The sequence below is a fragment of the Leguminivora glycinivorella genome, chromosome Z (genome assembly GCF_023078275.1).
Source record: "Leguminivora glycinivorella isolate SPB_JAAS2020 chromosome Z, LegGlyc_1.1, whole genome shotgun sequence".
Classification (NCBI taxonomy): domain Eukaryota; kingdom Metazoa; phylum Arthropoda; class Insecta; order Lepidoptera; family Tortricidae; genus Leguminivora; species Leguminivora glycinivorella.
The window spans coordinates 12,042,839-12,055,906 of NC_062998.1; the positions used below are offsets into that span (position 1 = coordinate 12,042,839).

Here is a 13,068-nt window from a genome sequence, read left to right on the forward strand (position 1 = left end):
TCGCCGTGGCTAAAGTTGGTTTACTCAAAATGTGTATGGGTTACGACTTAGTGTGTGTGATTTCATTTATAAGTGTCGACACGAAACGTGACGGTATCGTCACAATGACGTAGAGTGATTCCCCATTTATGGCTTAATGCTATTCATAGGTTATTTCTTGTGGTTATGACAATCAACCGCTTTTAAGGAAAACATATTGAAAAAAGTATAAAATGTGTTAACAGCTAGTATAAAATTGTACAGAAACCGTTTAATAAATCTCCTTATATTTTTCTGTTGTCTAAGCCAGTGACTAGGTTAGTTATTTCTATCTAACTAAACCTTCCAAATTAGGAACCCTCTATCTTGTCCGCAAAAAGGGCGCATGAATTGTTCCTCCACGCTTAGATAGATACCATGGTAATTTCAGGAGCGCCTCTAAGAGAGTATGGCGAACTATGTTTGGCATGTTGCGCCTCGGTCGCTATCAAAAATGTAGACGTAACTTCTAAAGCATAAGGGCCAGTTGCACCAACCAAATTTGACAGAAACATCATTGTCACGCAGCAGACGCCTATGGAACTTCTCATACAATAAAATTTAACGAACGCTTTAACGATGACAGATGGTTTGATGCAACTGGCCCTTAGTCACTGTAAAATTATGGTAACGCTCGGAGCCTGCTAGTTAAGCTAAGCTATTGTCATCTGCAGGTCAACTGAACGAGTGCTGCGACAAGCTGAAGAAGCTGCGAGCGCAGCTGCGCAAGTTCGAAGAGCTGCTCGCGGAGGCCAACAGCCAGGTGTGCGCCGCGCCGCTCAACCCCACCGCCAGACCAACGGCGCCGCGCCCGCGCCGCAACATCCCACCAGGTAACAACTCAGCTTTTATACCTTACCAGTATGCCTAAAGTTAGTGGACGCACAGAGTTGTTGAGTGTGTTCGACGGAGCCGTGCAGTGGGGCGGGCTCGCCCTCGTCAAACCTATGCAGGATCCTTTCGACTCAGGACACGACGTATGAGCTTCAATTGTTTGACATGCACGCCACACGCCCGCCCCGCTGCACGGTTAATATGAACGTGCACTCGGGCCTTTAACTATGAGCGTTCACATATATCCAATCCGAACTAGTGAGATCATTTGACATTTGGGAAACGAGAGATCTAGCCAAATTGCCTATCCTATCCTATGTGTGCTATATAATCCTATATCATAGTTTATTTATGTTAATGTTTAGTCACAGAACACCCCACTAGAAGCCAAATGCAAGCGATATTGTTCGAGACGCAAATCACCAATCCTTGCGGGGTGAGGCGGGCGCGCACGGTGCTGCCATTGGTCGTTTCAAATAATGGCGCGCCTTTATGATTAGCAGTAGGGATGGGAATGGGACATGTCTATTATAGACAATGGTACCGGTACCAGTACTGTGGTGAATTTGTTTTGCAACAAATTATAATATTATAATTAAATTATAATAAGGCCTAGTTACCCTTCGAGTTGGAAGGTCAGATGGCAGTCGCTTTCATAAAACTAGTGCCTACGCCAAATCTTGGTAGTAGTTTCCAAAGCGGACCCCAGGCTCCCATGAGCCGTGGCGAATGCCGATGCCGGGATAACGCAAGGAGGATGATAATTGTGATAGCTTCTCAATAAAAATCATTCTAGTAACTAATAACTAAACTGTGCATTTTTACTTACGTTTACTAAGTTAAATAACCAACTAAATATTCTAAACTAATCAATGAACTAAATACCACTACAGACTCTACAGATTCTAGATAATTATTCACTATTACAAATCTGCTTTCTTTTATATTTCATAAAATGGTAGCACATGGTACGAACGGCAGTACGAAGTTCCCGCAACAGACATAAACTAACATGGCCCCATGCCTAGTCGTTTACGTGAAAGGGATAGCATATCACATTGTTAACTCGGTAAAGAGGGATGGACGCGCCTCGGCGCCGCTCAGCACAACCATATTGACCAGTATAAATGAACTCCGCGGACAATAAACAATATTCAACAAAATAATTAATTTGACTTAACTGTGGAATGTTGTTCCATCTTTTTTACATGTAGAAGTGTTAGAAGACTTGCCACACCACTTTATGCTGTAAGAGACCATTGTTTGCAACCAAAATTGATTATTTAAGATTTTTTCCCGAGCGGACACGGACACTGTTAGCGGGTCGTATACTTGGGCGCTACTGATCGGTGTCGCACGCGTTCAAACTTTTATAAACCTGATTTGTCGTATGCTTGGTGACCGCGAGTCGCCCTGTAAGGGCCATCTTGTTGTATTGATCTGTGTGTTTAGTAAAACGTCTCACTTTGTCGCTAGCCATATAGACGAGATTTGCTTATATCGTCACTAGTTTAAAAAAAACTTGTATCTTCGTCTGTCAATGAAAAGAAAATTGTAGTAAGTATGTATGGAATGCATATTATTTGTTCCGTTGTATATCCGAGGTCTCCAATAGAGAGAGTACGTCGTAGACGTCGCATCGAACCGATAGATGGCGCCACCGTTCGTTGTAAGTCGCTCCGACGTCACACCGCCGCGATGTTGGTAGTTCCGTTTTCCCCCACCTGCAACAGAAGGCTCCGCGCGCCCCGACTCGCCACCAGCTACCCACATTGTTTCATCGAACGCCAAAGTGACCGGTTGTCGCGTATTCCGTTCGAACATTTTTACAGCATGGTGTCTCGAAATAAATCTTTTAGTTTCTATTTCCTTGTTACTTCTGGTCAAACCAGAGTTATTCGTGGTTTTTATTTAAAAAGTGGCTTATAACATTTCGGAATCATGAAATTTTTTTTTAATTTCATCCGTCAATTCTTTCTTTATTTTTAATTTACGCTCGTTCGTTTTGATAATGAGATATATCACGCCTCGCTAGCGATCATTATTCGTCTTTCGGGGTTCTCACAATGGAAACGAACGAGGGGTGCTTTATGATTCTACCCACTTTTTTGTAAGAAAGTTCCATGCTGCAAAAATCGTTACCGTTAATCAGTTTTTAAACTATTCGCATTTCCGAGACTAAAGTAGGAAGTGTTATCCGCGTATTAAAGTTTCGCGCGAGAGTATAAGCGGTAACGTAGGTAAGTTGCTCCGCCGGGGACCACGTGCTTCGCGACCGCGTGCTGCGCGACCTGCGGGCGGCGGCGGCGGCGGAGGGCGCGGGAAGGAATACCGCGCTCCAAGGAGGTTTGAATTTCTCCGACGAATGGGTGAGCAGCTTCATATTATTTTAGAAAGAACGTCACCCTGTTCGGTTTCCGATTCGGTGCGGAAGCCCCAACCCACGTGTCGGCGCCGAAACTTACTGTAGCGCTGCGATAGCGCCACTGACCACGGCAGTGTTGTCCGCCGCGTCGGCGCCGCCGAAGTAGCGTAGAAGTTGCTTCCTCGTTAACGATGGCTACCTCTGCGGTACCGCCGAACAACGTTGAGGCCACCGCATAGGCGTCGCGTGCGATGCTGTAAGTATGTCTGCTGCTGCCCCGATGCTAGCGCCGCGCCGTGAGTGATCAGTCGTCAATACGCAGGCTACCAGCGCGGCCACCATCTGCCTTGAAAGCGTTCGTCTGCCGTGACAACGCCGTGATCGTGCTGAAGCTGTCCACCGATATCGCTGGCCGCCACGCTTATGCTGGCGCCTCGATGGTGATGCAGAGCGTAATACTGTTGACCGCTGCACAGGCGTCGCAATCCTTCTGGTGCGTCTGCCGTGACAACGCCGACAGCTACTTGAAGTTGTCCACCGGTATCGCCGACCGCCACGCTGATGCTGGCGCCTGGATGTCGCCTCGATCGCGCGAGGTAAGATTGCAGACGCGGCGACCTTCATGGCGCCACCGAGCGCAACACTGCGGCTGCCGTGAAGGCGTCGCTAATTTTCCTGTCGCATTTGCCGTGACGACGCCGCCAACTCTGTTGATGCTGTTCACCGATGTAGCTGGCGACTGGGCGGTGCCTCCCGTGCTGTCGGCGGTGACCTCGAGAGCGCCACCGAGCACGATACGTGCGTGACGCGTCAGGGGCATCGAAGACGCCTTCAGAGCTGACGACGGCCCCCTCAATCTCACCGCCGAACGTAACACCGTCTGCAGCCGTGAGTATCTTACGAGCAATTCCCGTTAAGTTTGTACATTCGGATCACGTCTCCGATTTTGATAAAAATTGGTAGGCTGATAGAGTCCATGATCCTGAGCAAGATCCACTAGGTTTCCCAAAATGTCCTATGCAGTTTGTATGAAACCTTCCTTTTTTGTTACCAGTTTTCTATACATTTTCGGTAACAAAAAAGGAAATTTTCATACAATCAACCTAGAACATTTTGGTAAACCTAGTGGATCTTGCTCAGCATCATGGACTCTATCAGCCTACCAATTTTTATCCAAATCGGAGACGTGATCAAAATGTACAAACTTAACGGGAATTGCTCGTAAGATGGCTGACAGTGACACCAACGGACCACGTTGGTGTCGCTGACCGCCACGACGACGTCTGCGGCTGCTAGCCCCCGCGCTGATAACGCCTGTCGCGCCTAAGATTGTCACGCTCACCGCGAACACTGTCTTCGGCTACAATGGTGCCACGACTATCCTGGCTCTTTCCGCCACGGTATCGTTGCAGACTCTGTTGCTGACCAGGCTGATACTACCCTCCAATGTGACGCCGGGCGCCGCTATCAGCTGACATCCCGTACACTACGGTATCTACTAGGGTGGAGCGAAAAAACACTTTTCTGGAATTAGCAAACCTAATAGTTATCAATCAATGCCTTTTAGTCTATGAAGCCTTTGTGCAAATTTTCAGCTTTTTAAATCAACATCTTCTGCCTCCGCATTAGGGTTGAAATTTTGAAAATCTCATACAAACCTAAAAATTCAACTTTTAGATAAAAAAAAATTTTCGACAGTATTATGTTTAGTATATGTTATTGATACATATCATTATGAGAAACTACAAAAAGTTGCGAAAATAGCGTCAAGAATCGCCAAAGTTTGTCTAGTTTCAGTACATTCGCCAAAATAGCCGCTAAAATACTGAAAAATGGCGATTTTTAACGCTATTTTCACAATTTTTGGTAGTTTATTGTAATAATATGTATCAATAATGTATACTGAATATAATACTGCCGTGAGCGTTTTTTTATCTGAAAAGTTGAATTTTTTTCTAAAAGGAATTTTGTATGAGATTTTCAAAATTTCAACCCTAATGCGGAGGCAGAAGATGTTGATTTAAAAAGCTGAAAATTTGCACAAAGGCTTCATAGACTAAAAGGCATTGATTGATAACTATTAGGTTTGCTAATTCCAGAAAAGTGTTTTTTCGCTCCACCCTAGTATCTACTCTTCTCTTCCCAGTTCCTGTGATTCCGGTTGAAGTACTTTGGCGCCAGTACTTACACTCTATTTTGATCAAGGACTCCTCCGTCGCCGAAGTGAGAGCAGACAAATTCTAAAGATGCTACATGCTACGTCCTAGCGTGGCTTGGCCACCCGTTGAATGAGGTAAGATCAATAATCGGACGAGGAGCCGTACCGCTGCGAGACCTCGGATATACCAGGAAAAATATCAATTTTATTGGAAGGTAAAATTTTTATATATACTTACTGCGTAGGTATTAACTTGTGAGAAGCAGCGTGATATACGAGATTTTTTCAAATTAGTGACGATATCTTTATATGAATAAACTGACACAGCTGCTTTAACAATCGACAAATTGAGACGTTGTACTAAACTCGTTCACATTTATTTTGTAGCTAAATGAACATAGACGGCATCGTACAATCTGCATTTGATATATCGGAGCGCCCGAGGTGGTCACAAACATTTGAACGTGTACTCTGCCACTTTTAATGAAAGCGTCAATATTTGTGAGCACATCAGCTCCGATATATATGACGGCGATTGTACCTATCGAAAATGTCCCCATCAATTTGCTGACTACATGTTACGCAACATGTGTGCTATTAATTATGCTACGCTCTGCGAAGTTGCAAAACGATTGGTTTTCTACTGCTAATTAGTCATGTATGACTAGCTGTTTGTGTTGACAAGCATATGCTTTGCTTCCGGCCAGCTATCGGTTTAACCGCTGAGCGAATTGTTATGATTGATGTTGATATAATATAAATATTGCAATGAACATTTGCGAATAAAATAAGTAAAGCGTGATGCGAATGTATTTATAAGCTATAAGTAGCGAATTATATTAAGATGCTAAAGCGAATTTCACAATGACAAACGGAGGCGTATATTAATAATAAAATATATGGGTATTGTTTGGATTAATTAACATTTTTGTTCGAAGTTGTCATAGTTGTTACTATTCTTTGGGCTGGCGAAAAATAATAACAAGATATAGTTGAATCACTCTGCTAGTTTGTTGAAACAATCCATAGTATTTTGTTCTTTTAGTTCAAAGAGAGACCTATTTATGTTGTGAGAATAGGTTCATATAAGAATGCCGAGCGATTTTTATAATATGGTTGTTGGTTGGCCGTGGCTTTGTGATAATATAGATCATTTCACAAAAAGTGGCACGAATGAAACTAATGTGTGAAAGAAAATATCTAAGCATAAATGTTATTACACTAACCAATAGATGTGCTTGTTGACAATATTTACTGTATACCGGTAAAGATGTCATTCACCTATGCCAGCTTTCGCAAAATTAGTTACTATTACGAATATGTCAATTTTGAATTAGATATTTAAAATTAAATCATGTTAATCACATGATTTAATTTTATTATTAGGCTACGGTAAGATATTTCGCATATGAGCTTCAATAAAATGCATTTGATCGGTCAATGAATTGAGTTGGGCCTTCTACGACCTGTCAGAAATTACAATATGTTCGAAATGTTAGCGTAGGTATTTCAATACATTTAGTTTAGAATTTGAAAAATATTGTGTATATCACGGGCGGCTGAAGATTACAAACTCGAGTTATCTCGTTCGTAATCCTTCAGTTTTCGCCCTTAATACACATTACATAAACAAAACAGTGGCTCTATTGCGCTTCCCATGCGAGTTTGATAACATTACAATATTTGATTTATGTGCTGAATTGTATGTATGTGCTCAGCTCAAGATTCCTCAATATAACTGAGGAGTGTCTTTTCAAAGGGACTTATTTCTAGAAGTCAACAGAGGTTATTTTTATCTACGTCTTCCTAGAGAAATAAACTTTGTTGACTTATAGAAATAAGTCCTTTTGAAAAGACACTCCTCAACTAATCTTAATCGCGCATGCGAGTGGCGCCTTTGAGCCTTAATACTGCAAAAAATAATCAACAAGTTAAAGAGCCAATGTAATTTCCAGTATCGGTTCAAACAGCGGCTCCCTGTCCCGGTCGGCGTCAGAGTCCTCAGTGTCGACGGGGACGGGCGCGGGCGCGGGCGGCGGGTCCGTGTGCGGCGCGGGCGGCCGCGCGGCCGGCGGCTCGCCCGAGTCCGGCCTGGGCGGCGAGCTGGCAGCGGCGCACGCTGAGCCCAACGGTGACCATGACAACGACCACGAGTCCGACTTCGACTACTACTACGAACCGGACCTACAGCCGCTGGGGTACTGCAAAGCGCTCTATCCGTTTGAAGGTCAGTATTGCCAGTGGTTCGGTATCTTATGTGATCACTTAGAACTTATTCCCCCCTTGGTCATAAATTTTATGACCAATGAAAAAATGTATGTATTAAAATATACGACCAGTCTGACGTAGTCGGTAGTGACCCTGCCTGCTAAACCGCGGTTCTGGGTTCGAATCCCGGTAAGGGCATTTATTTGTGTGATGACAACATGTATATATGTTTTCTATGTATACAAGTATGTATTTATTTATATACGTATGTATATCGTCGCCTAGCACCCATAGTACAAGCTTTGCTTTGTTTGGGACTGGGTTGATCTGTGTAAGGTGTCCCACCATATTTATTAATTATTATTTGTACAGTAACTACATCGTTATCAAAATACACCACATGCTTTTTAAGCTTATCGGGTTTAACAAGAAAGAGTTTAGAAGGGTCCGTGAAAGAGTGTAACCATGTTTATTTCCATACACCACCTAACCTTACAATAACATAAATTGCAGCAAACGGCACGGGGTCGACGATGCGCATGGAGTGCGGCGAGCGGCTGCTCGTGCTGGAGACGGACGCGGGCGACGGCTGGACGCGCGTGCGCCGCCAGCTCACGCGCGAGGAGGGCTTCGTGCCCACCACCTACATCGCCACCACGCTCTACGCGGACGCGGCGCACTAGCCCGCACACACCCAATGAGGTTGGTGCTCTGAAAATATTCAAAACTAGCTTTTCCCCGCGACTTCGCCAGCGTACTAAAAGTACTTAATCTTATTAGAACGTCGAACTTAGGACCCCCATTTCACCCCCTTAGGATGTGAATTTTGAAAAATCCTTAGTGCTCTTCTACACTTTATAAGTGCTAAATTTGGAGTCTTTAGGACCAACGGTTTCAGCTGTGCGGTGATATGTTAGTCAATCAGTTTCTTCTTTTATTTATTTAGATAGACATAGACATTTAATTATTAATATTATAAATATTACACGTTCATCAATTATTTAACAGCAATTAAATTAAGATTAATACAATTTCAGTCTAATTACAGTTTCGAATATTAAATTGAAAGATGCATTCATTGATTATATAACATATGATATGTCATTTAGATTAACCAATAGGCGTATTCAGGAAAACGTTTGTTACAAATCCTGATTTGTTTGGATTCGTTGAGTTTAGAATCTTTCCTGACGATTAAAAAATCCCACCTAAAACGAGACGACGCGGAACGTACATTTTAGGATATTTTTTTAGGGCTCCGTACATCAAAGGGTTCCTTTCTACCTTTCCTTATTGAATCATTTTGCTGACCGTCCGTACGTCGTGTCTGTCAATGACTCAATCCCTTATAACCTTTATTTTAATAGCGAAATGTCGATTTGGAATAGATTCCTGAAAACACTAAGATTTATAGAATCAGGGCTACATTATTATTTTTCTATAAATGCTCAATATCACATTTTATAGTTTCCAATCCTTTGTGAGCAGAGCTTTATGTTAAGAAACCAGTAACGCTGGTGCCAGATCCACCCCACACAAGCCGTTGCCGGGAATAAACAAGCGCTCTATTCTCGCTTTGCTTAGTGTTTAGCAGTGGCGTGCACAGAGTTTTGAGACAGGGTAGACAAAAATAAGTAAAAGCAATTAACTTACCAAAAATGCTGCTGCATGCATCGGTACTGATTTCGTTGTAAAGTGGGTTAATTATGACGTGGTGATTAACCACCTCAAATATCCGAAAACGGGTTGATTTTTTGAACAAACTCCAATTTTTTTAAACGAAAAAAAGCTTTGAAAAATCATTGTTTAACACACACCACAGTACAACTTTCACAGCTTAAATCTTCAATTATATTGTTAATTATTCCTATTTAAACACTTTTTTTATTCGCCGACACACGTTATCACATCGACACAACAAAACGATTTAAACAATGGCGGGCCGGATGCATAAAAACTGTAACTGTAAACTAGTGTAAACAAACCTGCCCTATGAACCTGCCCAACTAAGGTAATCGACAAAAAAAAATAGTTTCGTATTTGCTCTCATTGCCATACGTAATGCTAATTTTTAAAGTGGTCGCATAATCTTCGAAACTCGGAACTATTCGGGAACCTTCGGGCGTCGTCGTCGCGTCAAGGATTTAGTTTAGAGTAGGTATAGGTAATTCCACGGAGGTTGAAGTGAATGATAACACACACAGCTAAATGAAGATTAGTACTGATTGCAAAAAAATGAATGAATGAAATGAGTGAGTGAATGTAAAAAACGATCAATATATTTTTGAAAAACATTATTATTTATTGATATACTTATCATTAATGGTATTAAAAGCAGTAATGGTATTATTCGGTGAACTTTATAACTCATATGAAATTTCACTTCCAAATAAGTATTCAGCTATCGATATACATATTTTATATCGGAAGGATGTCCCTATGTTATTGACGTTATTGCTACCGCGACTTCTATGTCTGCTAATAACATTGAGGTATAATGTACTAGAGAGGACACGGCGAACAAAAAGTTTGCGCCACGAACATAAGTCCAGTGGACTTATGTTGCCTCAGTCAGTCTTTGCGCGTGGTGGGAGGAGGTTGTCTCTGACTGCACACAAATAAAATGAAAAAATGCCTTCCTGTGCTATAAGATACTGTTGAAGCCATGCGAGAAAATCTAATAAAAGTGACGGTGTCACATTTCATCGGTTAGTAGACAAACTATTTTGATCTAACTTAATTTAAGTAATTATTATAATGAAGGGACGAGCTCCTTAATCGCGAAGCTATGGCCGCCATTTTGACAACTGGAATCATAGATGAATCGCGCAGACAGGACATGTAGGTATTAAGGTATAATAATTGTGATCATATTCTGTTTTCAATATATACCTAATATAAAAATAATTATTTCATATAAATAATTATTGGTTCTAATACGAATTTTAGTCGATAATATTATACAATAAGCATGATTTTGAATTATTTCTGAATTCTCATTATTGACGAAAAATAGTGACACCAAAACTGAAATAGTACCTATTTAATGCAACCGGTGTTTAAGGGAGGTAAAACAAGTTGAATGGCGCGATTATTATTCTGAGCAACAGAAACTTACAAAACTAATTTTATTGAAGGGAAATTAAAATTTATGAAAAGAACAATTACCTACGTATGTTTATTTCACTGAGTAGAAATTAAATCTAACACAATGTATAATAGTGCTAAAAGTAAACTACTTAGTATTTCACACACAAAGTATAAAACAAAGGTCTACAATAAAAGTGTCGCGTCTATGTGGTCAAGTCTTACTCTATGACACGGTTCGCTTCACGCGCATGCGCCTCGCGCTGCCGCCGCTGCCGGTCGGCGCACAGAATATGTTCGAGTTGTCATTTCTAGTACGTAGTACATAGTAGTTCAATGGCTAATAAGTAATAAAAAAATAGGTAAACACCATTTTAACAGCTACGATGATAAAATAAGGCAATCTTTTAAAATATCTTCGATTTCTACGATTAATATTACAATCATAATCTGACAATTAATTAATCACATAAGAGATATTTTATTTTCTGGTTTGTTTGAAAATTGTTCTATAGACGTAATTCTTAACAAAATAGTTACTAGAAACTTTTTGGTCTTTCTTGCAATTCACTGTTGAATCTGCAGTCGGTACACGGTAAGAACACTAATTTCAAAATCTCCTTGTCTTTACATGACAGTGTTATAGTGTGCGTGGCCTCAACTGAGTTGAAACTACCTATATTAGACAATGTCTTAGGCCTTTGTTTGTGTGCGTTACTTTTAACAATGTGTGCATGTCTTTATAGGAACTCACACAACACTCTATAAGCGTAACTACAGAGCTCTCCGCACGCACACAATTAACGTTTTAGACCGAAATGTTTACTGTCTTTGCCGTGAAAGGCACGTAGCGGAGCTAGTGTCATCGTTCGCACATCGCATCGTTGCGGTGCGATAATGATAGATGGAGCCATTTTATACATATACATTTGAATTATTTATTTTGGTTCACATGGACAATGTACTTATAATACTATGAAACATGAATTTAAAAGGCCAGATATGGTAATTGCAGCAGGGTAGGCAGTGTCTTTTTGTCTTTATGAAGTGCACGCCACTGAGTGTTTAGCTTTGTTAAAAATATCCCCTTTATTAGTAGTTGCCTTGTGGAAAGTACGATTGATAAAAGCTTGTACAAATCATGATATCATTGCGAATTTTTTTCTAAATGTATGTTTTTAATTCCAGATGCAATGCAAGGCGACACGAAGGTCCGGAAGCGCGGCGGCGCGGGCTCCTCGAGACAAGCCGCCAGTAGCGTAATCCACTTCATTGTTTTCTGGCCTATATAGTAAACAAGTATTTTTGCTATAATTTATCGTAATGGAGAATTTTAGCATTATTTTTGTATCGTGTCCTTTCTATTCCGATTGTTGTTATGGCGCTTGCCATATGTGAACAAAAAGAGGAAATCATAATAACATTCCATGATTTTATTTATTATGTATAGCGTTGTTTATATGACATACATATTTTCATGTGTGCCGTATGGCAGTAATAGTGTAATGTTAATGTTAATGATTGTGTAACTCATCTAGCTCTTTATTGTGCCAGCTTTTATGAATTAAGGTTCTTTCGTACTTATTATAATACCTAGTGGTTATCTCTTGCTTTCATGTGATTCAGCCATTAAGTATATGAAATTATAGCAAAAATAGATAAATCAATAATGTTTATGTGTAAAATATGTATTGTATACTGAATCTTTTATCTCATAGACCCGTACAGTTTACGATTAAGGAGTAACTGATTATTGTATTGTGTATTCAATATGTCACGATGTATTATAAAACTTATGTTAATTCAATTCTGCATAGTAATAATGCTAGCTAAATATCGTAATTAGGCAATGCTATTTTCTGAATATTTGCTGTATGCAAGGAGCTGATAGTTTCATGTATTTATAGTGAGAGGAGGAATGAACGAGCGCATTTGATTTTTATATATAAAAATATAAAATTATATGAGGACATTACAAGTATGCATTTCATTTATACCTTCACCCGATCCCTCGGCGCTGTCGACTCATCCAACGCAGTATGTTATGTAAACAAATCATTCTCTCTGATCAAATGATCATTATCATCAATGGAGTAAGTTTAGTAGTGTCAACATTTTGGCCACTTTGTCAATATTAATTTGCCTCCTATCCTATATTGTATGATAGTATTCTACTCATTACCACTAAATATTTTATTATTTGCGAGTACATGCTACTGTAGGTAGACTAAGTGTAGACGATGGACAATGGGATAAGGCACTAGTTTGAACATCAGTGTATTTATTTTATTGTATTCTGAACAGTAATAACATAAGGTATTCGCGATTAAGTTGTAGTTATGTAGTTGAAGTCAACAAAAACATTAAAAATGCCTCGTTACGTGATATTTAATTGCAA

The 13,068-nt window shown here is 40.5% G+C and overlaps 1 protein-coding gene across 5 annotated transcripts in view; it reads left to right on the plus strand.

Annotated features, from left to right (window-relative positions):
• LOC125240989 (formin-binding protein 1-like) overlaps positions 1-12,648 on the plus strand; it is a 70,958-nt gene extending 58,310 nt beyond the window's left edge. For 4 of the 5 annotated variants that reach the window (XM_048149234.1, XM_048149235.1, XM_048149237.1 and 1 more), the window contains 4 exons: positions 693-851; positions 7,331-7,602; positions 8,097-8,285; positions 11,859-12,648. In XM_048149234.1, coding sequence (XP_048005191.1) covers positions 693-851; positions 7,331-7,602; positions 8,097-8,285; positions 11,859-11,933 — 695 coding nt within the window. In that variant the 3' untranslated portion in view covers positions 11,934-12,648. The remainder of the gene's footprint in view (positions 1-692; positions 852-7,330; positions 7,603-8,096; positions 8,286-11,858) is intronic. The other variant, XM_048149236.1, reaches the window with a different exon arrangement.
• Positions 12,649-13,068: the final 420 nt, after the last annotated feature.